At 43.8% G+C, this 26,336-nt stretch overlaps 1 protein-coding gene across 2 annotated transcripts in view; it reads left to right on the forward strand.

Moving 5' to 3' along the window:
* Positions 1 to 26,336, forward strand: part of LOC118380114 (polypeptide N-acetylgalactosaminyltransferase 18-like) — a 94,705-nt gene that overhangs the window by 41,079 nt on the left and 27,290 nt on the right. The window contains exons 4-9 of one of the 2 annotated variants that reach the window (XM_052466108.1): positions 429 to 612; positions 4,583 to 4,780; positions 5,226 to 5,304; positions 9,407 to 9,592; positions 9,967 to 10,104; positions 12,017 to 12,112. In XM_052466108.1, the coding sequence (XP_052322068.1) occupies positions 429 to 612; positions 4,583 to 4,780; positions 5,226 to 5,304; positions 9,407 to 9,592; positions 9,967 to 10,104; positions 12,017 to 12,112 (881 nt within the window). Of the gene's footprint in view, positions 1 to 428; positions 613 to 4,582; positions 4,781 to 5,189; positions 5,305 to 9,406; positions 9,593 to 9,966; positions 10,105 to 12,016; positions 12,113 to 26,336 lie in introns of both variants that reach the window. The other variant, XM_052466107.1, reaches the window with a different exon arrangement.

Genomic DNA, 26,336 nt, shown 5'->3' on the forward strand with positions numbered 1-26,336 from the left:
TCTCGTTGCCATGGTAAGCCACTGCCATGACCACCTAACAAATTAAACAAGCAGGTGGCAGATGGTGCTTGTGGGAAAGCAGAATGGACTTGCCTCAACCAGACGATGCTGAGGGCTGCTCAATAATAGGATATTTCCAGGACTTTTCACAACCCCAATATTATTCCTTTGAAATACCCTTTACACCATGGAATGTGGAATAGATGGCACTTCGGGCTGTAAAGCACATTTCAAAAGTGTGTTTAGTTGATGGACCCAGGTAGTCTACAATGTACATACCTTCAGCAGATTTCACAGGTGTAGGCTTTTATAAGACATAATGAGAAATACCTACACACTGTTTCAAAGCTTCCCAGTGTTTCATGCAGCAATGTCACTTCTTTGTAAAGGTCAGACAGACTCTGTGTTGCTTATACAAATCCATATAGCTGAGCTGAAGGAGAACCTTCAACACTTTGTGAAGGAGACCAACTCCCAGCGGCCAGACTTCATCAAACTGGTCCGTCACGACAAGCAGGAGGGACTGATCCGCTCCCGGGTCAGTGGGTGGAGGGCCGCCAGCGCACCCATCGTGGCCCTGTTCGATGCCCACGTGGAGTTCAACATTGGATGGTAAGGGACTGGGATGCCATATGTGTATGTGCCCATCTGTCCAACAGCTAAAAACATTGTCTGCCCATTTATGATATTTGATGCAAGTGCGGTAGAATTGATATGTGCTGCATTTTCTCAGTCATTACCTAAGAGATTTTACCTAAAAGAGCTAGTTTGGTAGATGAGGTAGAGGGTTTTCAGTCAGAATAATATGTGACTGCCCTCAGCTCTTAAAGGCATTAGGGCTCAAAGGGTTGACATGCTGCTGACTGGAGTTGAGATATGAGATGTGTTGTCCATGGCAACCGAGTGTATCAGGGCTTCCTGTTGTCTGACAGAGTTGATGTGCCTGTTAATCATTCTCTCCACAGCTTGACAGGCCGACCGACGCACATATCTCTGAAGAGCCTGGGCTCAATTCAAAATAACCCCACTTATTCCTGAAGTGCTTTGGCACAGATCTCAGAACACACAGGTCTCCTCACTTCTCAGAGCTACCAGATTTAATGTCTTCGACCAATAAAGTAATTTGCCTCAATGCGATGACAGTACTTGAAAAGCAGAGTACATGAGGCTCTCGGCTTGTCTTTTATGCACAGAAACATGTTGATATAATTACAGGTTGGCTGTTCATATTAACATTGATCTGAGGCCTTTTGTACAAAAAACAACTTTGATGCTATTTGTGTGTCTGCCGAGGATCCTTTTCCAAATGTAATTACACACATATGCAAGCCTTGTGGAGATCTAACATGGTTATTTTTAATGATTGATTGAATAATGTCTGTCATTTTAAATGATAGAGGGCGACTGACTGCTATATTTAGCACCTCTGCTACTGTACATTACAATCATCAGGAGCTGTGGACATGTTGTCTAGTGCCAGTCGACAACAGATTTTCTGTCTATCTTGACGTGTTTTATCTAGTCTAAAATTGAAAACTTAAACTCCCACGAACAAGACTTCAAGTTACCTTTTAGTGAGGAGGACTACATTGAGTGTCCAAAACATTAAGGACACCTTCCTAATATTGAGTTGCATCCCCCTCTTTTGCCCTTAGAACAGCCTCAGTTCGTCAAGGCATGGAATCTACAAGGTGTCGAAAGCGTTCCACAGGGATGTCCTTTGGGTGGAGGACCATTCTTGATACACACGGGAAACTGCTGTATAAATGTGTTAAGATGTGTATTTCCTTGACTGTGGCTTTGACTCTGAGCTCCAGAGTTCCTCTGTGGAGATGGGAGAACCTTCCAGAAGGCCAACCATCTCTGCAGCACTCTACCAGTCAGGCCTTTATGGTAGAGTGGCCAGACAGAAGCCACTCCTCAGTAAAAGGCACATGACAGCCCACTTGGAGTTTGCCAAAAGGCACCCAAAGGACTTTCAGACCATGAGAAACAAGATTCTCTGGTTTGATGAAAACAAGATTGAACACTTTGGCCTGAATGCCAAGTGTCACATCTAGAGGAAACCTGGCACCATCACAACAGTGAAACATGGTGGTGGTAGCTGTGGTGATGTTTTTTAGCGGCAGGGACTGGGAGATTTGTCAGGATCTTGGGAAAGATGAACGGAGCAAAGTACAGAGATCCTTATTTTTTATTTTTTTACTCACTTTTTCACCCCAATTTCTTGGTATCCAATTGGTAGTTAGTCTTTTCCCATCGCTGCAACTCCCTTACGGACTCGAGAGGCTAAGGTCAAGAGCCGTGCCTCCTCTGAAACACAACACAGCCAAGCCACACTGCTTCTTGACACAATGCCCGCGTAACCCGGAAGCCAGCCGCAACAATGTGTCGGAGGAAACGCCGTACACCTGGCGACCTTGTCAGCGTGCATTGCGCACGGCCTGCAACAGGAGTTGCTAGTGCGCGATGGGACAAGAACATCCCTGCTGCCAAACCCTCCCCTATCCCGGATGACGCTGGGCCAATTGTGTGCCACTCCATGGTTCTCCCGGTCGCGGCTGGCTGCGATAGAGCTTGGACTCGAACCAGGATCTGTAGTGGCACAGCTAGCACTGCGATGCAGTTCCTTAGACCACTGTGCCACTCAGGAGGCCCACAGAGAGATCCTTGACGAAATCTTACTCCAGATTTAAACGTGTTAACCCTCGCAAGGCTGCAGGCCCAGACGGCATCCCCAGCCGCGCCCTCAGAGCATGCGCAGACCAGCTGGCCGGTGTGTTTACGGACATATTCAATCAATCCCTATACCAATCAGCTGTTCCCACATGCTTCAAGAGGGCCACCATTGTTCCGGTTCCCAAGAAAGCTAAGGTAACTGAGCTAAACGACTACCGCCCCGTAGCACTCACTTCCGTCATCATGAAGTGCTTTGAGAGACTAGTCAAGGACCATATCACCTCCACCCTACCTGACACCCTAGACCCACTCCAATTTGCTTACCGCCCAAATAGGTCCACAGACGATGCAATCTCAACCACACTGCACACTGCCCTAATCCATCTGGACAAGAGGAATACCTACGTGAGAATGCTGTTCATCAACTACAGCTCGGCATTCAACACCATAGTACCCTCCAAGCTCGTCATCAAGCTCGAGACCCTGGGTCTCGACCCCGCCTTGTGCAACTGGGTACTGGACTTCCTGACGGGCCGCCCCCAGGTGGTGAGGGTAGGCAACAACATCACCACCCTGCTGATCCTCAACACTGGGGCCCCACAAGGGTGCGTTCTGAGCCCTCTCCTGTACTCCCTGTTCACCCACGACTGCGTGGCCACGCACGCCTCCAACTCAATCATCAAGTTTGCGGACGACACAACAGCGGTAGGCTTGATTACCAACAACGACGAGACGGCCTACAGGGAGGAGGTGAGGGCCCTCGGAGTGTGGTGTCAGGAAAATAACCTCACACTCAACGTCAACAAAACTAAGGAGATGATTGTGGACTTCAGGAAACAGCAGAGGGAACACCCCCTATCCACATCGATGGAACAGTAGTGGAGAGGGTAGCAAGTTTTAAGTTCTTCGGCATACACATCACAGACAAACTGAATTGTTCCACTCACACAGACAGCATCGTGAAGAAGGCGCAGCAGCGCCTCTTCAACCTCAGGAGGCTGAAGAAATTTGGCTTGTCACCAAAAGCACTCACAAACTTCTACAGATGCACAATCGAGAGCATCCTGGCGGGCTGTATCACCGCCTGGTATGGCAACTGCTCCGCCCACAACCGTAAGGCTCTCCAGAGGGTAGTGAGGTCTGCACAACGCATCACCGGGGGCAAACTACCTGCCCTCCAGGACACCTACACCACCCGATTTACAGGAAGGCCGTAAAGATCATCGAGGAAAACAACCACCCGAGCCACTGCCTGTTCACCCCGCTATCATCCAGAAGGAGAGGTCAGTACAGGTGCATTAAAGCTGGGACCGAGAGACTGAAAAACAGCTTCTATCTCAAGGCCATCAGACTGTTAAACAGCCACCAACATTGAGTGGCTGCTGCCAACACACTGACACTGACACTGACTCAACTCCAGCCACTTAAATAATGGGAATTGATGGAAAATGTAAAATATATCACTAGCCACTTTAAACAATGCTACCTAATATAATGTTACATACCCTACATTATTCATCTCATATGCATACGTATATACTGTACTCGATACCATCTACTGTATCTTGCCTATGCTGCTCTGTACCATCACTCATTCATATATCTTTATGTACATATTCTTTATCCCCTTACACTGTGTATAAGACAGTAGTTTTGGAATTGTTAATTAGATTACTTGTTGGTTATTACTGCATTGTCAGAACTAGAAGCACAAGCATTTCGCTACACTCACATTAACATCTGCTAACCATGTGTATGTGACAAATAACATTTGATTTGATGTTCGGGAAGTGATGAAAAATGTATGGTGAAAGGTGTTGTCCCTCATATCGGTTTCATTGGAAAAAGACACAATGTATCTCAAAGCTTCAGAACGTCCCACCATGCCTTGTCTTCCCAACAGGGCCGAGCCCATCCTGCTCAGGATCAAGGAGGACAGAACGCGCATCATCTCACCGTCGTTTGACAACATCAAGTATGACACGTTTGAGATCGAGGAGTATCCACTGTCTGCTCAGGGCTTTGACTGGGAGCTGTGGTGTCGCTACCTGAATCCGCCCAAAACCTGGTGGACCCAGCACAACACCACCGCCCCTATCAGGTTGCTGTCAGCTAAGACTTTAACACTCAACTGTTGTCTTCTGCTATTTCACTGGCACTGTTTCTGTTGGCATTGAGAAACCCACATGTTGTTTAGTATTTGATTTTGATAACAGAACAATGTCAGAACTATGTGTGTGAACCTGTTGCATCAGTTTGATGTAGATGAAAGCTCTTTGTTTCTGGACAGCCATTACAGAAAATCATGCTTATTCTTTACAGAAAAAAGGAATAGGCAAACAACCTTGTAGGGTTATTATTGAAAACAAATGTTTATCATGAAATCAAATGTGCATAATCTTCAGCTGAGCACTTAGTGTTACAAATAAATGAGCAAGTACTAGGAAGTAGTTCACAGAACTAAAGCGCATAAATTACTGTTTCTCTCTCTTTTGCCATCTTTGTACCAGGAGCCCAGCTCTAATTGGCTGTTTTGTGGTGGACAGGAAGTACTTTGAGAAGATTGGTCTATTGGATGAGGGAATGGAGGTCTATGGTGGAGAGAATGTGGAACTTGGCATCAGGGTGAGTGGAGTCCAAATTATAATCAGCTCAATAATATGTTTAAATAGAGCCAAATCCTAACTTGAGATCGGTCCCCCATTGACATCGATGAGTAATTTACACAAGTCCATTACGTACATGCCCAGATTTCAAGTTAGGATTTGAGGACTCTTAAACTCATTAGTGTGTGTAATAATCCACTGCTGCACTACTGTATGTTGCTGGCAGACACAACCAGTCAGCTCAGCACTCCTCCAGATGGACCTTCCCCCATGGTGTGCTGAAACTCGACCAGCTCAGCGACCTGCACACTTACATATAGCCATTGATCTGAAAGTATATAAAAAATACACTTCGACGAACCCTAATTACTATGGGACATGCATGCACACTGCACATAGAATAGATACGGGCTTGCAAGCTCAAACCTGGCAATTTGATTGGTTCTCATGCGGACACTCGCAATGGCTGCCTGGTAGTGTGATACAACAATTTCCATTGTTATTTAGAATGTTCTATTACTGATTCTGGATTGCCATGGTAATGTAGAATGTTTATTCCAGTGGAGGCTGGTGGGAGGAGATGTAGGAGGACGGGCTCATTGTACTGGCTGGAACGGTATCAAACACATCACATCTATGGAAACCCCGTTTGACTCTGTTCCATTCATTCCATTCCAGACATTACAATGAGCCTGTCCTCCTATAGCTCCTTCCACTGATTTGTTTAAATGATGCAAACTGAAGGGGCTCATGCAAAGGAATGTAGTTTTTCTAATGTCAGTTGAGTTGACTCAACAAATCACAGCACAGATTGAATGGTACACTTCCTGCTTTTACTTCCTGGCATGGGCACCCTCAATGGCTGCCAGTCCACCCATTATTCCATCATTGACTTGAATGGGGAATCCTGTTATATTCATTCTATTTCTATAGTGGGTCCTGTGGATGTTTGTGCATCCTTTCCCTTTGCAGCTTTGTGGTCCTGCAGTATCAGGAGAGAAGGGAACAGCCAACTTTTTGGTAGGCGTAAATCCCGTCCTTCACTCTGAAGACCGGGTGTTATAATAATTGATCAGAGCAGCTGTGTTTCCAGCTGTCACTCCCTAGACTGCATCTTACAGTAGCTTCTCTAAATGGCTAACTTCATCATTCTGAAGGGAGAAATGTGCTCTCTAGAAACTGTATTGCTTTATGTATTACATTATGGATCTGGCAAGTGGAGGTTGATGTTTATTGGGATGGGTCTGGTCCTGGAGGCAGAACTGAGCGATTTTAGATGGGCCAGTTCTAAATTCTAAATGGTCTGTATTGTAAAAATGTATGTAAACAAAAAATTGCTTTTTGGTCTTTAATTTAAGGCTAGGATTAGGCATTCGGTTTAACAGTGTGGTTAGGTTTAAAATCACATTTTATGACTTTGTGGTTGTGCCAGCTAGTGACCATTCTGCAGAGCTGCCTCCAGAACAAGATTCATGACAAAAAACTCTAACCTGCTGGCTAAATGGGAAATTCTTATTGTGTGGAAATATGGAAAAAGTGCCAGGACTGTCCATACACTACATGGTCAAAGGTATGTGGATATCCCTTCAAATTAGTGGATTAGGCTGACCGGCATATAAAATCGAGCACAGCCATGCAATCTCCAGACAAACATTGGCAGTAGAATGGCCCGTACTGAAGAGCTCAGTTACTTTCAACCTGGCACCGTCATAGGATGCCACCTTTCCAACAAGTTAGTTCATCATATATCTGCCCTGGTCAAATGTAAGTGCTGTTATTGTGACGTGGAAACGTCTAAGAGCAGCAATGTCTCAGCTGCGAAGTGGTAGACCGTTATGGTCTGATAGACGCTCACAGAATGGGACCACCGAGTGCTGAAAATCATCTGTCCTCGGTTATAACACACTAACATTAGGCTACATGTCATATAAAACAGCATATAAAAAGTCTAAATAGGTCAGGAGCCAGACAGGAAGCCTAATAAGGAACAAAAATGAAATATTTAGGTGATATTATTTGAAGACTATAGCCTAAAAAGAAATGCATTTGTGAGTGCGTCACAATAGGCTAGTAGGGACATAAAGCGCTCAGCATTTAAACAACATTTAGTTCTATTCAGTCTTTATAGTCTGTAAATTGCGCATGTAGGCTGTGACTTACTTAGAATTAAATGCACATTAAACAAAGAATTACTTAGTGCCTTTTTGAAATTATTTTTGGAATGCATTTTTAGAAACACGAGTCTGGCCAGTCTGTCTTCAAGTTCATGTGATGGTGCCTGGAGAACAGGCCAGAAGTGGAGAATATCCTCTCCACATTTGCAAAGCCACTGGGGATGATAAACACCCTTTTGGCCACTCTCTTGCCAGTTAAAAAAAAAAATGCTCTTTGAATGTAGGAATATGCCAGGCCTATATGGCCAAAATCAATTATGGCCCATTGTATAGATAATTGTACGAAAATGAACGAAACGTTTAAGAGATCAGATTTTTTGTTTATAATACTTTGCTACAATGACTACAGCATACAATGACTTTCTAGACAATTCTGTGCTTCGAACTTTGTGGCAACAGTTTGGGGAAGGCCCTTTCATGTTTCAGCATGACAATTCCCCCGTGTACAAAGTAAGGTCCATACAGAATTGGTTTGTTGAGATTGGTGTGGAAGAACTTGACTGGCCTGCACAGAGCCCTGACATCAACCCCATCGAGCACCTTTAGGATGAATTGGAACGCCGACTGCGAGCCTAATCGCCCGACATCAGTGGCCGACCTAACTAATGCTATTGTGGCTGAATGAAGGCAAGTCCCCGCAGCAATGTTCCAACATATTGTGGAAAGCCTTCCCAGAAGAGTGGAGGCTGTTTATAGTAGCAAAGGGGGACCAACTTCATATTAATGCCCATGATTACGGAATGAGATGTTCGACGAGCAGGTGTCCACATACTTTTAGCCATGTAGTGTATAACCCGATTGAGACCAGATGTTGGTATAAAGATCCATTGAATCTGTGGAGAATCACGATTACCAGGGTGCTGGAGTTTATTTTCAGTACAGTACAGGAAAAGCATAGCCTGTCTTAACAGGCTCTGTGTGCGAGTGCATACGTAATCCCCTCTATCTTTGCAGATAACAGAAACTCAAGTCATGGATAATCAGTGTTGTCAATGTAAATGAGGAATTTTGTTAACGGAATCCGGAATTACACTTCTTTCCACAGGGCATAACATCTCCCGTAGTGAATAGTTTGATTTAGGCCTGCCAAAACAAGGGGAATCATCAGTAATGTGATTTGTGTGTTTTTCTACCAATGCTTCCTCCCTGGTACCCCATAAACACATGTTATGCTTTAATAAAGACTTTATTTATAGGTCTTTATTATGTCTGTTTTCCCACTGTATATTTACTGCAGATTTTTTCCCAATTAGATTACTTTAGAATCTTATCTCAGCAGGCAGTCATTTTCTGATTAAATCGCGGTTAGCTAACTTTTCCTTTGAGTTCCTGACCAAGTTGTGTGTTTAATTTATGACCATGAACAGGTGGGTGAAACAATTCAGCACTCATAATAACTGATATTTCTAGTCCTGGACACTTCCTTATACCTTCCACACCCATGTACAGCCAGGTGTAATGTTGTCTGGCGATACAGTTGTCTCCAGTCCAAAACAGTAGGCACATGCTCCGTATAATCCCCATGAGAAGGATTTTCCTCTGAGAGAAAGTAAAGGAAGAGCTCTTGGGGCTCTACCCAGCAGGAGAATATTGGAGGATGAAAGAAGATTCTTGCACACACCATCTCTCACTCTCTTTGATTTTCTCTCTCTCATACACACAGGCTACATTATATGCGAAATAATAGCTCCTCATAACCCTTCACAGTAAGTTCCTTTACAAAATATGGTGATTCGTAAAAGATGTTTGGAGAAGTGGTAGCTCTACAGTAGTCAAAAAGTTTGTGTGAGATGTGGCAGACCGTCTTTATATGACAGATAATTTACTGACGCTGACTTCTTTACATCTAACCCTGTGTTCACTACTGAGCTCTGTACACTTCCAAGGCTATACTCAACTTCCTACCTCTTTTGAAATATGTTATTTGGACTCTGTATGTAACTCCAGGTATGGCAATGTGGGGGCAGTGTGGAGGTTTTGCCCTGTTCTCGGATAGCGCATATCGAGCGTGCTCACAAGCCCTACACTCAAGACCTGACTGCTCATGTGCGGCGGAATGCACTTAGGGTGGCCGAGGTGTGGATGGACGAATACAAGAACCATGTTTACATGGCCTGGAACGTTCCCCTACAGGTAAAGACCACAGCCTCCTTAGAGTGGGTCATTATCCAACCCTCCTGACCATGTGACCTGAGCAGAAAATAATCCAGGCCCTAGTCAATTCAGTCTAAACTTGGATTCCATAAATGTTTTATTTAATGATAGGTTATGACATGTGGGTATCCATCACAGGAGACTGGTGAGGGGAGGCTGGCTCATGATAATGGCTGGAATGGAGTGAATAGAACGCTATTAAACATTTACATTTACATTTAAGTCATTTAGCAGACGCTAAACACCTGTTTGATACCGTTCCATTTACTCTGTTCCAGTCCTTACTATGAACCACCCAATTAAGGTGCCACCAACCACCTGTGGTATCCATGTGTTGGTGTATCTATTTCTAGAACTCAGGGATTGACATAGGGGACCTCTCGGAGAGGAAGGCTTTGAGAAACAGACTGCTGTGTAAATCTTTCAGCTGGTTCTTGGCCAACATCTACTCTGAGATGAGAACCTACAGTGACACAGTTGCCTATGGAGTGGTGAGTATGTTATGATATCTGTACATCTCAGCCTTTGTTTCTTTTCCAAAATAGCACAAGATGGCTGTACCATACATGTGCAGTGTATCACCTCGTATGACAATGTCACTTATCATAGAAAGTCATGCTATATTGTGCTGATAATGTGAGGTAAGAATGTGCATGAGTCATTTCATGAAGAGTGCCTTTTGTGTCCCTTTGATATTTTAAGTAGACATTGTGGACCAATACTGAATTTTAAAGCCTGTTATATTAAGTGCCCTTTTTAATATAGACCACATGGAGAATTCAATCAATCAGATTTTTTATTTTTATGAAATGGCTTACTGAAGTGCCGAAATTCAGCAACCCTGTGTCACTTCTAGGAAGATTTCAACCCACTTAACCCCTAAATGTCTCCAAGTTTCACCATCATTGTAAAGCCCTAGTTATTTTGTTCCTTTGACAGTCATTTCTGGAGATTATTATTTATTTCATGTGATTAGTTCTTAATCTACGTCTGACCCTCATTTTAAGGTCAACCCTGTTACTAGAACTGAACTCTCTTTTTAATATGGTGCAACTTCCTTTTTAAATACCTTTTTCGAAAGAAACATTGAACATCGAATAGTCAAATCATATTGTAGAAGGAAGTAAACTGGTTATACTCTTGGCCATATTCAAGTGTGTTTTGCACTGGAAAACGGAGCGAGTCAAGCATATAACACGTAAACCCTGTATCCCATAGATAGACAGGCTAGAAATGTATTAGCAATTGAAAAAATATTGTTCACTTGCATTCAATTGCCACTCCCTGTTCCACAAAACAAGTTTTCATTCCCCCTGTCTCGAGGGGATTTGTAGCTGATTTAAGATGAAATTGTCAACCTTGTTACAGTCTACCCTGTTACTTTATTTGTCGCTTAATAGCCATGGGGAAACGTGTTTTTTTCATGAAGTCGAACATGTCCTCTTCATGACAGAATGTTAAAATGAGGTGAAATCGAACGTTTTTGGGACAAATCTACACTTCTTAAAAGGCACCGAATTGGTGGAACGACCCACATACTGTTCATGCTGAAACAGTCTTTTGAAATATCTTAGCAAGAACATTACTGTCATAGGAGTCCATTTCAAGCCACAGCTTGAGGACATACCTCCACTGAAGCAATGAAAGGTTGAAGGTCAGTTGTATTTAAACATGAGTAATAAAACGGTCCAAAAATAAATTGACGAACCCTCTAGTGCTTTGCTTGGTTGTTTGATGAGCACATCACAACTGTGTTAGAAATGTTTGATGTGTGATCATGACACTACTCAGCATGTGTGGGAGTCAAGCTGGGAATATGATTATGAAGGCATTGCTATCAAAACAACTTCTTGAAACACATTTGAAGAATACATATTTGACCAATGATAGTTATCTTAAAGCTGAACTGAATAATAGTGCATTGAGAGTGATATTATCATAACAATAACATTTATTACACAATATCATATTAAACAGTGTGATTATTTATTTTTGTAGATGTCGCTCTAAAATGTGACTCAATTTGTTGTCAAACAGATTCCGCAGGACTAATGGCATCCCATTTATTTAGTTGCAAAACATATTTCTTCCCTTGTTGATGTGAGGATAATGAAAAACAATTGTTTCAACTATTGTGTTCTCGGTATTTAGCCTAAAGTGCTTCCATTTGTCAAACTCTTCGTCACACAGACCAGTTGTGTGCTGTGTCATTCTATCATTAACAGACTAATTAACCGTTGTCGTTGGCCAGACAGAAGAAGGCACAGTTTAAGTGCTTTTACGAAACAGATTGTCTGTTATCGCATGGAGAGCGATAACTTCTGCATCCTTAATCCGTCTCCATCCCTGCCCCATGGTTATGTGGTTGGAACAGCCTTGATTTTCCTCCTCTGTCTCCTCCAGTTGAAGAATGCTCTGAGGAGCGACCTGTGTCTAGACCAGGGGCCTGACTCGGACAACATCCCCATCCTGTATGTCTGTCATGGGATGACGCCACAGGTGAGTGCTCTCTGACCCCTCCATCTGTAAGGTCACTACCAATTTTGTCCTGGTCCTAACGTATATGCCACAGCAATTACTGAATTACTAGGTCTTTCCCCCACTTAAAATAAGATCCTTGCTCTAACTATGACTCAGGATATTCATCCTTATTTCCTTGTCTTGTTCAATATAAAAGCTTTTGGAAAAGGTATTAATGTTTTTAAATGCCTAGTGCTTTTATACTACTTGTCCCTTTTTACTACTATGTAATGTGCTGGATTTTACAGCAAAAAATAACAATTTGGTTTGTCCGTCTACATATTCACATTGAATAATTTATAATTGCAACAAGACAGCCTAGTACTGCATCTCTGTTGTCAGAAGTCAATATAATCGATTGGTGCCTGAAATGTTAAACCTTTGGCTTCTCTCTGGGTCATACCCAGCTACTGGATCTCTCCGAACTGCTGCGTGAACACTTTTCTCTCTCACTGTCACAATAAATGTTCATTTTATCCCTGAGACATTTAGCTCATGTAAGAACATGTACTTATTATGCATAACTTTTTATATATTTTTGCTGAAACCCAAGATATGAGATTATCAATTGTTAAGCTGCTGGGTCCAAAATGCAGTTTAGTTCTAGACAGTAACCCTACAGGATTTACTGTAGAATACAAACTGAGAGAAGATAATGTATTACGTTGGGTATGCAGGCTGAAGCCAAGCCAAATAGCAGCACATGTCCTCTGCATCTGTACTACAATCAATCAAATTTTATTTATATAGCCCTTCGTACATCAGCTGATATCTCAAAGTGCTGTACAGAAACCCAGCCTAAAACCCCAAACAGCAAGCAATGCAGGTGTAGAAGCACGGTGGCTAGGAAAAACTCCCTAGAAAGGCCAAAACCTAGGAAGAAACCTAGAGAGGAACCAGGCTATGTGGGGTGGCCAGTCCTCTTCTGGCTGTGCCGGGTGGAGATTATAACAGAACATGGCCAAGATGTTCAAATGTTCATAAATGACCAGCATGGTCAAATAATAGTAAGGCAGAACAGTTGAAACTGGAGCAGCAGCATGGCCAGGTGGACTGGGGACAGCAAGGAGCCATCATGTCAGGTAGTCCTGGGGCATGGTCCTAGGGCTCAGGTCAGTTGAAACTGGAGCAGCAGCATGGCCAGGTGGACTGGGGACAGCAAGGAGCCATCATGTCAGGTAGTCCTGGGGCATGGTCCTAGGGCTCAGGTCCTCAGAGAGAGAGAAAGAAAGAAAGAAGGAGAGAATTAGAGAACGCACACTTAGATTCACACAGGACACCGAATAGGACAGGAGAATTACTCCAGATATAACAAACTGACCCTAGCCCCCCGACACAAATTACTGCAGCATAAATACTGGAGGCTGAGACAGGAGGGGTCAGGAGACACTGTGGCCCCATCCGAGGACACCCCCGGACAGGGCCAAACCGGAAGGATATAACCCCACCCACTTTGCCAAAGCACAGCCCCCACACCACTAGAGGGATATCTTCAACCACCAACTTACCATCCTGAGACAATTCTGAGTATAGCCCACAAAGATCTCCGCCACGGCACAACCCAAGGGGGGGCGCCAGCCCAGACAGGATGACCACAACAGTGAATCAACCCACTCAGGTGACGCACCCCCTGCAGGGACGGCATGAGAGAGCCCCAGTAAGCCAGTGACTCAGCCCCTGTAATAGGGTTAGAGGCAGAGAATCCCAGTGGAAAGAGGGGAACTGGCCAGGCAGAGACAGCAAGGGCGGTTCGTTGCTCCAGAGCCTTTCCGTTCACCTTCCCACTCCTGGGCCAGACTACACTCAATCATATGACCCACTGAAGAGATGAGTCTTCAGTAAAGACTTAAAGGTTGAGACCGAGTTTGCGTCTCTGACATGGGTAGGCAGACTGTTCCATAAAAATGGAGCTCTATAGGAGAAAGCCCTGCCTCCAGCTGTTTGCTTAGAAATTCTAGGGACAATTAGGAGGCCTGCGTCTTGTGACCGTAGCGTACGTGTAGGTATGTACGGCAGGACCACTAACTGAAGTTTATTTAGTGCTTTATCCGGGTAGCCGGAAAGTAGAGCATTGCAGTAGTCTAACCTAGAAGTGACAAAAGCATGGATTAATTTTTCTGCATCATTTTTGGACAGAAAGTTTCTGATTTTTGCAATATTACGTAGATGGAAAAAAGCTGTCCTCGAAATGGTCTTGATATGTTCTTCAAAAGAGAGATCAGGGTCCAGAGTAACGCTGAGGTCCTTCACAGTTTTATTTGAGACGACTGTACAACCATTAAGATTAATTGTCAGATTCAACAGAAGATCTCTTTGTTTCTTGGGACCTAGAACAAGCATCTCTGTTTTGTCCGAGTTTAATAGTAGAAATTTTGCAGCCATCCACTTCCCTATGTCTGAAACACATGCTTCTAGCGAGGGCAATTTTGGGGCTTCACCATGTTTCATTGAAATGTACAGCTGTGTGTCATCCGCATAGCAGTGAAAGTTAACATTATGTTTTCGAATAACATCCCCAAGAGGTAAAATGTATAGTGAAAACAATAGTGGTCCTAAAACAGAACCTTGAGGAACACCGAAATGTACAGTTGATTTGTCAGAGGACAAACCATTCACAGAGATAAACTGATATCTTTCCGACAGATAAGATCTAAACCAGGCCATAACATGTCCGTGTAGACCAATTTGGGTTTCCAATCTCTCCAAAAGAATGTGGTGATCGATGGTATCAAAAGCAGCACTAAGGTCTAGGAGCACGAGGACAGATGCAGAGCCTCGGTCCGATGCCATTAAAATGTCATTTACCACCTTCACAAGTGCCGTCTCAGTGCTATGATGGGGTCTAAAACCAGACTGAAGCATTTCGTATACATTGTTTGTCTTCAGGAAGGCAGTGAGTTGCTGCGCAACAGCCTTTTCTAAAATCTTTGAGAGGAATGGAAGATTCGATATAGGCCGATAGTTTTTTATATTTTCTGAGTCAAGGTTTGGCTTTTTCAAGAGAGGCTTTATTACTGCCACTTTTAGTGAGTTTGGTACACATCCAGTGGATAGAGAGCCGTTTATTATGTTCAACATAGGAGGGCCAAGCACAGCTCTTTCAGTAGTTTAGTTGGAATAGGGTCCAGTATGCAGCTTGAAGGTTTAGAGGCCATGATTATTTTCATCATTGTGTCAAGAGATATAGTACTAAAACACTTGAGCGTCTCTCTTGATCCTAGGTCTTGGCAGAGTTGTGCAGACTCAGGACAACTGAGGTTTGGAGGAATACGCAGGTTTAAAGAGGAGTCCGTAATTTGCTTTCTAATAATCATAATCTTTTCCTCAAAGAAGTTCATGAATTTATCACTGCTAAAGTGAAAGTCATCCTCTCTTGGGGAATGCTGCTTTTTAGTTAGATTTGCGACAGTATCAAATAGGAATTTCGGATTGTTCTTATTTTCCTCAATTAAGTTAGAAAAATAGGATGATCGAGCAGCAGTAAGGGCTCTTCGGTACTGCACGGTACCGTCTTTCCAAGCTAGTCGGAAGACTTCCAGTTTGGTGTGGCGCCATTTCCGTTCCAATTTTCTGGAAGCCTGCTTCAGAGCTCGGGTATTTTCTGTGTACCAGGGAGCTAGTTTCTTATGAGAAATGTTTTTAGTTTTTAGGGGTGCAACTGCATCTAGGGTATTGCACAAGGTTAAATCGAGATCCTCAGTTAGGTGGTTAACTGATTTTTGTCCTCGTCCTTGGGTAGGCAGAGGGAGTCTGGAAGGGCATCAAGGAATCTTTGTGTTGTCTGTGAATTTATAGCACGACTTTTGATGGTCCTTGGTTGGGGTCTGAGCAGATTATTTGTTGCAATTGCAAACGTAATAAAATGGTGGTCCGATAGTCCAGGATTATGAGGAAAAACATTAAGATCGACAACATTTATTCCATGGGACAAAACTAGGTCCAGCGTATGACTGTGACAGTGAGTGGGTCCAGAGACATGTTGGACAAAACCCACTGAGTCGATGATGGCTCCGAAAGCCTTTTGGAGTGGGTCTGTGGACTTTTCCATGTGAATATTAAAGTCACCAAAGATTAGAATATTATCTGCTATGACTACAAGGTCCGATAGGAATTCAGGGAACTCAGTGAGAAACGCTGTATATGGCCCAGGAGGCCTGTAAAGAGTAGCTATAAAAAGTGATTGAGTCGGCTGCATAGATTTCATGACTAGAAGCTCAAAAGACGAAAACGTCTTTTTTTTTTTTTTTTTTTTGTAAATTGAAATTTGCTATCGTAAATGTTAGCAACACCTCCGCCTTTGCGGGATGCACGGGGATATGGTCACTAGTGTAGCCAGGAGGTGAGGCCTCATTTAAAACAGTAAATTCATCAGGCTTAAGCCATGTTTCAGTCAGGCCAATCACATCAAGATTATGATCAGTGATTAGTTCATTGACTATAATTGCCTTTGAAGTAAGGGATCTAACATTAAGTAGCCCTATTTTGAGATGTGAGGTATCATGATCTCTTTCAGTAATGACAGGAATGGAGGTGGTCTTTATCCTAGTGAGATTGCTAAGGCGAACACCGCCATGTTTAGTTTTGCCCAACCTAGGTCGAGGCACAGACACGGTCTCAATGGTGATAGCTGAGCTGACTACACTGACTGTGCTAGTGGCAGACTCCACTATGCTGGCAGGCTGGCTAACAGCCTGCTGCCTGGCCTGCACCCTATTTCATTGTGGAGCTAGAGGAGTTAGAGCCCTGTCTATGTTGGTAGATAAGATGAGAGCACCCCTCCAGCTAGGATGGAATCCGTCACTCCTCAGCAGGTCAGGCTTGGTCCTGTTTGTGGGCGAGTCCCAGAAAGAGGGCCAGTTATCTACAAATTCTATCTTTTGGGAGGGGCAGAAAACAGTTTTCAACCAGCGATTGAGTTGTGAGACTCTGCTGTAGAGCTCATCACTCCCCCTAACTGGGACGGGGCCAGAGACAATTACTCGATGCCGACACATCTTTCTAGCTGATATGCACACTCTGACTGTTTCATCCTAACATTGTTGGTGCCGACGTGGATAACAATATCTCTATACTCTCTACACTCGCCATTTTTAGCTTTAGCCAGCACCATCTTCAGATTAGCCTTAACGTCGGTAGCCCTGCCCCCTGGTAAACAGTGTATGATCGCTGGATGATTCGTTTTAAGTCTAATACTGCGGGTAATGGAGTCGCCAATGACTAGAGTTTTCAATTTGTCAGAGCTAATGGTGGGAAGCTTCGGCGTCTCAGACCCCGTAACGGGAGGAACCAGAGAAGACTCGGCCTCTGACTCCGACCCGCTGCTTAATGGGGAAAACTGGTTGAAAGTTTCTGTCGGCTGAATGAGCGACACCGGTTGAGCTTTCCTACAGCATTTCCTTCCAGAAACCGTGAGAAAGTTGTCCGGCTGCGGGGACTGTGCCAGGGGATTTATACTACTATCTGTACTTACTGGTGGCACAGACGCTGTTTCATCCTTTCCTACACTGAAATTACCCTTGCCTAACGATTGCGTCTGAAGCTGGGCTTGTAGCACAGCTATCCTCGCCGTAAGGCGAGTACAGCGACTGCAATTAGAAGGCATCATGTTAATGTTACTACTTAGCTTCGGCTGTTGGAGGTCCTGACGAATCGTGTCCAGATAAAGCGTCCGGAGTGAAAAAGTTGAGGAAAAAATAAATAAATATATGAACGGTAATTAAAAAGTGAAAACCGTAAAGTTGTCAGGTAGCAAAATAGGTTAATGCCGCTTGTTTGGTGGCGCCCCTTGTTTAGTGGTGTTGTAGGCCACACAATGGCATGTGTAGGCCTATACAAACTCTATCAGAGCATTATCTGGATATGGAGGGGAATGGTGGTGAATGTCAGGGACCAGGAACTAATTAGATAGTGATGGCCTGTCTATTATTGAGGAGGTAGAAGGGTGTTTCTTGTGGGAACAGATGGGCTGCCAGGCCACCAGGAGATTCTCCCCTCTCAGCAGGGATCCTCATTTGTACATCTCCCAGTGTTTCTCATTAGAACTGGTGTTACCTAGGAGACCAGACCCTCTAGACTGTATGGAGATGAAGCTCCAATTGGCACTGAACGTGTGTTTGTGTGTATGTGGAGCAGTGGTGTAAAGTACTGACACCCAAAAGTACTTGTTACATTGGAATGCTCAGCAGGACAGGAAATGGTCCAATTCACGTACTTATCAAGAGAACACATGGTCATCCCTACTGCCTCTGATCTGGTGGACTCACTACACAAATGCATCATTTGTAAATTATGTCTGAGTGTTGGAGTCTGCCCCTGGCTATCTGTACATTTAAAAAACAAGAAAATGTACTCACTTTTACTTAAGTATCTATACTTTAACTAAAGTATGGCAATTGGGTACTTTTTCCATCACTGGTGAGGACACTTTAGGGATCCATATTGCTTATCAAAGGATCTTATCAAAGAGCACTCTACAGGTTACTGCAGAGAGCGGAAGGGATACCTTAGTACAGGAAACAAGTGTATTAAATTGGTTATTCTATCTTTACTGGTTTGCTCTATACTTTAGTACCAAAGGTGGTTGTTTTCAGTCGTCTCAGTCATACCTGTTGAAAGTTACTTTACATTTACATGATATCGTCGCTGTCTCATGAACATCTCTTATCACCTTAATAAACTTTTCAGGAAATATATAAAAACATAATTTCCCATTAATGATCATACAATTATAAATATGAAATGTAGAGTACATTGAGGGGAGTTAGTGGTTTTAATAAATGTAAAATAAATATTGAGTTACAAGTTTTTCATCAGACAGCAACAATATGGTATCTATTATTTGTGTGAAATGTGTGTTTATAATGAAGTATGTAGGAGTTGGTTCTGATTATAGTAGAGACCGCATCTCTTCCTTGCCTAGCAAATGAACAGAAACCGACTGCGTCAGCAGACGAAAGATAGAGGGTTTCAATTTGCTATGAAGCCCTTGCAGAGTTCATCGAAGAGGGATTAATAAATGTTGGCTATGTTATGTACAAATCCTCATCGGGATGAAGGCTCTTCTCGCAATGAGTATGTCGGTGGTTCAGACACACTCTCGTCGGTGGTTCAGACACACTCACACTCTGTTCCACACGACTCAGTTTAAAAACGTAGAAATAATTTTTTATTAATCTTTAAAGGGATACTTCAGGATTTAGCATTAGCACAATGACTGGAAGTCTATGGGTGTAGCATGCTAGGATATACCCGTAGACTTCCAGTCTTTGCGCTAAAGCTAGTTAGCATTGGCTCACAACTACCTCTAACTTCCTTCATACTGGACACAGATACATGAAAATGCTATTCACAAGTTAATTTGACTCTGGGGAAGTAGATTTGTATTTCTTAGTGAACCCCCTTTAGCTGTTGCAAAGGCAGCAGATACGCTTGCTGGGGTCCAATCACATTAAGGTACTTACATTACATACGAAACAAAAGTTAAACAGTACATCATAACATTATTACACCTCTACATATCTACAATACAAAATGTATAATACCACCATTCAACAATCTTGTGTGCGTATGCATGTGTCTGTACCTTTGTGTGTGTCTCACAGTCCCCGCTGTTCCATATGGTGTATTTTTGCCAGATATTTTTTTTGTGTGTACGGTTTTACTGCTTGCATCAGTTACCTGATGTGGAATAGAGTTCTATGTAGTACTGTGCTCCTCCCATAGTCTGTTCTGAACTTGGGGATTGTTAAGAGACCTTTGGTGGCATGTCTTGTGGGGTATGCAATGGGTGTCCACGCTGTGTGCTAGTCATTTAAACAGACAGCTCGGTGCATTCAGGTTGTCAACACTTCTTACAAAAACAAGTAGGGATGAAGTCAATCTCTCTTCCACTTTGAGCCATGAGAGATTGAAAGACTGTACCTAAAATTGTGTATAAACGATCATACGAGGTTTTGCAATGATTCCTATGTCGAATGTGTAAAAAAAATTGGTTGGTCAGATGTGTGTAATGAGGAACATCCTCATGCTGCACTTGAAGCATTTATGAAACTGCTTATTCTGTTGACTGATAGGCATACATGGATCAAAATTGACTGTTAGAACTTCCAAATCTCCATGGATAGATGATGAATTGAAAAACTGTATGGCTGAGAGGATGAGGCAAAGGGAATAGCAAATAGGTCTGACAACACAGCAGACTAGCAAACATACAGTCAATTAAATAAATCACATAACTAAACTAAATGAAGAAACTATACTATGGGACAAATAACTTATATAAAGAATGATAGTAAAAAAGCTCAGGAGTACTTTAAATGAAATTCTAGGCCTATCATGCAAATTCAGTTGTGTGCTGTACAGCAGGGCAGCCGGCTAAGGCCATTACTGTTTTCTGTTTTTACTAATGACCTTCCACCGACCTTGAATAAAGCCTGTGTGTCTATGTACGCTGATGACTCAGTGTACATGGACATAGAGCTCCAGTCAGTTTTAGAAAGGGTAGCTAGTAATGGGCTGAAAAATCTCAAAAACAAAAAGCATAATTTTTTTGACAAATCACTCGCTTAACGCTAAGACTAATTTAGATCTATAATTGAATAATGTGGTGATTGAGCAAGTTGAGGAGACTAAACTTCTGGGTGTAACCCTAGAAAGCAAGCTGTCATGGTCAAAACATATACCCTTAATAGTTGCTAAAATGGGAAAAGGTATTTTCGTGATAGGGCGTTGCTCTGCCTTCTTGACATCTCATTCGACCAGACAGGTCCTACAGACCCTAGTTTTGTTGCACCTGGACTACTGTTCAGCTGTGTGGTCATGTGCGAGAAAGAGGGACATAGGTAAATTGCAGTTGGTCCAGAACAAAGCAGCACATATCTCACGTATGTACATGGTGGGCAAGTGTCAGTAACATGCATGTCAATCTATCCTGGCTCAAAGTTGAGGAGAGTTTTTGTTTGAGGTATTGATGTGTTGAGGGTACCGAACTGTCTGTTCAAGCATTTGGCACACAGTTTGAACAGTCTTTGGTACAACACAAAACATGCAACCAGAGGTCTCTTCACAGTCCCCAGGTCCAGAACAGAAGCTGGGAAATGCACAGTATTAAATTGAGCCATGTTAGATATTGTTAGATACATGTTAGATATTGCTGCACTGTCAGAACTAGAAGCACAAGCATTTCACTACACTCACAATAACATCTGCTAACCATGTGCATGTGATCACTACAATTTGTTTTGATTTGGCTATATACCTGCCACCCCAGGTAATTCAAGCTAGCAATAAAATGTGGACCCTAGGAAGAGTAGCTGCGGCAGAGGCTATTGGGGATCCTAATAAATACCAAAGTGGAACAACTATTTGTATGGGAAAAATGTCAATTTAATGCATGTATTTTTGTTCTTATATTTGCTGTTTTGACAATGTTTTTTTAAGGTGTGTAAACACTTCAAGCTGTGTCTTTATTGCAATACACACAATTAGGACCTGTCAAAGGACCTGGCAGGTAATGAAGGACAGAGTCCTCTCTTCACAGGGATTGAGACTAATGAGATTCTGTCACCAGCTCTGAATGGAGAGGCAACACCATTAAGAGTTCAGTTGGAATGGAATGTCAATCTATAGATCATGTTTAATAACCACTTATCACTGTGTCCCCCGTCTGCTGAACTCTTTCAGGGTACAGGATCACAGCTTAAAGGCTCAATATTGCTTTACGTTGGGATAATTGATTTTCTAAGCTCATCAATAAGTTAAGGACTGAACGAGCTGAATTGCGAAGAATTTAGCTGAACAGTTTTTGTGTGCTTAATTCTGTAAACACACTGGATGATTTAGAATCTATTGAAGAGCTTGAACGATTCATTGACGAGAGATACTTACGAACTCAAAGAAACATGTTGCTGGTTTCGGGGGATTCAAGCATCGTCAAGGACAACCAACCAAATCTACAAAACAAAACAAAACCAGGTTGGCCAATAGGTATCAACGATGGAACCAAACCATCCGCAAGTAAGAGGGTGCATGTGGGGAGAGGTTTACTGATATGGATGTTGACTTGTTAAAATCCATTAATGAAAGGCTTGCCAAACTTGATATCTTGGATATATTACGAGAGGACATCAATGCATTATGTGCCAGTCTCGAATTCAGCCAATGTCAGATTGATGATCTAAGGAAAGAGAACACGGCGCTGGAAGGTTCTGTAGACTCTTCATAGCAAGGTGGAGGTGGTGCAAAGGGAGAACAAACAACTTAAAGAATCATTGCTTGATGTACAGTGTCGATCAATGCGGAACAATAATAATATTCTCAGGGATACCGGAGAATGACAACAGCAGAGGCTGTGAGGACACAGTCCGAGACTTTATGTCAACTCAACTAAAACTTCCCACCGATGTTGTGCGCAATACCACTTTCTCCAGAGTCCATAGAATAGGCAAGGCCTCTGGAAATAGGTCACGGGCTATTATTGCATGTTTTGATCAATTTAAGCAAAAGGAAATGACGAAGAACATGGGGAGAGAACTCAAACACTGATTTTGGAATGAATGATCACTTCCCCACCGAGATCAATGAAAGGAGAAAAAAACTATATCCCATCATGAAGGAAAAGCGTTGCCTGAATCAACGAGTCTCCATGGTGATGGATAAACTTTATATCAACGGGCAACTGTATCAGGACTCTAGAGTAACTCCCTGGTTATTTTAATTTAATGTTTAAAACTGAGTTTGTGTGTTGTAGTGTATCATGACAACTTCAACTATAAGAATTACATGCTATATTGATCTCCACTTGATAAGGAAAGGGCTGCATATAGCTCAGGTTAATGTATGTAGTCTTCCTAACAAACTACATGAGGTTTTTAACTTGGTCAACATAAATAATATTCATATTTTGGCTTTGACCGAAACACATTTAGATGCATCTGTAAATGATGGGCAAATGAACATTCAAGGATCTAGTCTACTGAGAAGGGACAGGAACAGGAATGGTGGGGGTGTTGCCCTGTATATTCAGAATCATATACCTTTTAAGCGGAGGGATGACCTTAATGTAGGTCAAACAGAGGCACTATGGGCTCAGCAGGCTCAAGTACATCTACCTCACCAGGCACCCATATTGGTAGGATGTGTGTATAGACCTCCTATCTTTAAGGTGTCCTATCTGGATGACTTATGTACTGGGTTTGACAACATTTACATTTACATTTAAGTCATTTAGCAGACGCTCTTATCCAGAGCGACTTACAAATTGGTGCATTCACCTTATGACATCCAGTAGAACAGTCACTTTACAATAGTGCATCTAAATCTTAAAGGGGGGGGGGGGTGAGAAGGATTAATAATCCTATCCTAGGTATTCCTTAAAGAGGTGGGGTTTCAGGTGTCTCCGGAAGGTGGTGAATGACTCCGCTGTCCTGGCGTCGTGAGGGAGTTTGTTCCACCATTGGGGGGCCAGAGCAGCGAACAGTTTTGACTGGGCTGAGCGGGAACTGTACTTCCTCAGTGGTAGGGAGGCGAGCAGGCCAGAGGTGGATGAACGCAGTGCCCTTGTTTGGGTGTAGGGCCTGATCAGAGCCTGGAGGTACTGAGGTGCCGTTCCCCTCACAGCTCCGTAGGCAAGCACCATGGTCTTGTAGCGGATGCGAGCTTCAACTGGAAGCCAGTGGAGAGAGCGGAGGAGCGGGGTGACGTGAGAGAACTTGGGAAGGTTGAACACCAGACGGGCTGCGGCGTTCTGGATGAGTTGTAGGGGTTTAATGGCACAGGCAGGGAGCCCAGCCAACAGCGAGTTGCAGTAATCCAGACGGGAGATGACAAGTGCCTGGATTAGGACCTGCGCCGCTTCCTGTGTGAGGCAGGGTCGTACTCTGCGGATGTTGTAGAGCATGAACCTACAGGAACGGGCCACCGCCTTGATGTTAGTTGAGAACGACAGGGTGTTGTCCAGGATCACGCCAAGGTTCTTAGCGCTCTGGGAGGAGGACACAATGGAGTTGTCAACCGTGATGGCGAGATCATGGAACGGGCAGTCCTTCCCTGGGAGGAAGAGCAGCTCCGTCTTGCCGAGGTTCAGCTTGAGGTGGTGATCCGTCATCCACACTGATATGTCTGCCAGACATGCAGAGATGCGATTCGCCACCTGGTCATCAGAAGGGGGAAAGGAGAAGATTAATTGTGTGTCGTCTGCATAGCAATGATAGGAGAGACCATGTGAGGTTATGACAAAGCCAAGTGACTTGGTGTATAGCGAGAATAGGAGAGGGCCTAGAACAGAGCCCTGGGGGACACCAGTGGTGAGAGCGCATGGTGAGGAGACAGATTCTCGCCACGCCACCTGGTAGGAGCGACCTGTCAGGTAGGACGCAATCCAAGCTTGGGCCGCGCCGGAGATGCCCAACTCGGAGAGGGTGGAGAGGAGGATCTGATGGTTCACAGTATCGAAGGCAGCCGATAGGTCTAGAAGGATGAGAGCAGAGGCGAGAGAGTTAGCTTTAGCGGTGCGGAGCGCCTCCGTGATACAGAGAAGATCAGTCTCAGTTGAATGACTAGTCTTGAAACCTGACTGATTAGGATCAAGAAGGTCATTCAGAAAGAGATAGCGGGAGAGCTGGCCAAGGACGGCACGTTCAAGAGTTTTGGAGAGAAAAGAAAGAAGGGATACTGGTCTGTAGTTGTTGACATCGGAGGGATCGAGTGTAGGTTTTTTCAGAAGGGGTGCAACTCTCGCTCTCTTGAAGACGGAAGGGACGTAGCCAGCGGTCAGGGATGAGTTGATGAGCGAGGTGAGGTAAGGGAGAAGGTCTCCGGAAATGGTCTGGAGAAGAGAGGAGGGGATAGGGTCAAGCGGGCAGGTTGTTGGGCGGCCGGCCGTCACAAGACGCGAGATTTCATCTGGAGAGAGAGGGGAGAAAGAGGTCAGAGCACAGGGTAGGGCAGTGTGAGCAGAACCAGCGGTGCCGTTTGACTTAGCAAACGAGGATCGGATGTCGTCGACCTTCTTTTCAAAATGGTTGACGAAGTCATCTGCAGAGAGGGAGGAGGGGGGAGGGGGAGGAGGATTCAGGAGGGAGGAGAAGGTGGCAAAGAGCTTCCTAGGGTTAGAGGCAGATGCTTGGAATTTAGAGTGGTAGAAAATTGCTTTTTTTTTTTTTCACCTTTATTTAACCAGGTAGGCTAGTTGAGAACAAGTTCTCATTTGCAACTGCGACCTGGCCAAGATAAAGCATAGCAGTGTGAACAGACAACACAGAGTTACACATGGAGTAAACAATTAGCAAGTCAATAACACAGTAGAAAAAAATGGGCAGTCTATATACAATGTGTGCAAAAGGCATGAGGAGGTAGGCGAATAATACAATTTTGCAGATTAACACTGGAGTGATAAATGATCAGATGGGCATGTACAGGTAGAGATATTGGTGTGCAAAAGAGCAGAAAAGTAAATAAATAAAAACAGTATAGAAACAGTATGGGAATGAGGTAGGTGAAAAAGGGTGAGCTATTTACCTATAGACTATGTACAGCTGCAGCGATCGGTTAGCTGCTCGGATAGCTGATGTTTGAAGTTGGTGAGGGAGATAAAAGTCTCCAACTTCAGCGATTTTTGCAATTCGTTCCAGTCACAGGCAGCAGAGTACTGGAACGAAAGGCGGCCAAATGAGGTGTTGGCTTTAGGGATGATCAGTGAGATACACCTGCTGGAGCGCGTGCTACGGATGGGTGTTGCCATCGTGACCAGTGAACTGAGATAAGGCGGAGCTTTACCTAGCATGGACTTGTAGATGACCTGGAGCCAGTGGGTCTGGCGACGAATATGTAGTGAGGGCCAGCCGACTAGAGCATACAAGTCGCAGTGGTGGGTGGTATAAGGTGCTTTAGTGACAAAACGGATGGCACTGTGATAGACTGCATCCAGTTTGCTGAGTAGAGTGTTGGAAGCCATTTTGTAGATGACATCGCCGAAGTCGAGGATCGGTAGGATAGTCAGTTTTACTAGGGTAAGCTTGGCAGCGTGAGTGAAGGAGGCTTTGTTGCGGAATAAAAGCAGACTCTGGATTTGATTTTTGATTGGAGATGTTTGATGTGAGTCTGGAAGGAGAGTTTGCAGTCTAGCCAGACACCTAGGTACTTATAGATGTCCACATATTCAAGGTTGGAACCATCCAGGGTGGTGATGCTAGTCGGGCATGCGGGT

Source organism: Oncorhynchus keta, chromosome 17, assembly GCF_023373465.1.
Source record: "Oncorhynchus keta strain PuntledgeMale-10-30-2019 chromosome 17, Oket_V2, whole genome shotgun sequence".
Taxonomy (NCBI): domain Eukaryota; kingdom Metazoa; phylum Chordata; class Actinopteri; order Salmoniformes; family Salmonidae; genus Oncorhynchus; species Oncorhynchus keta.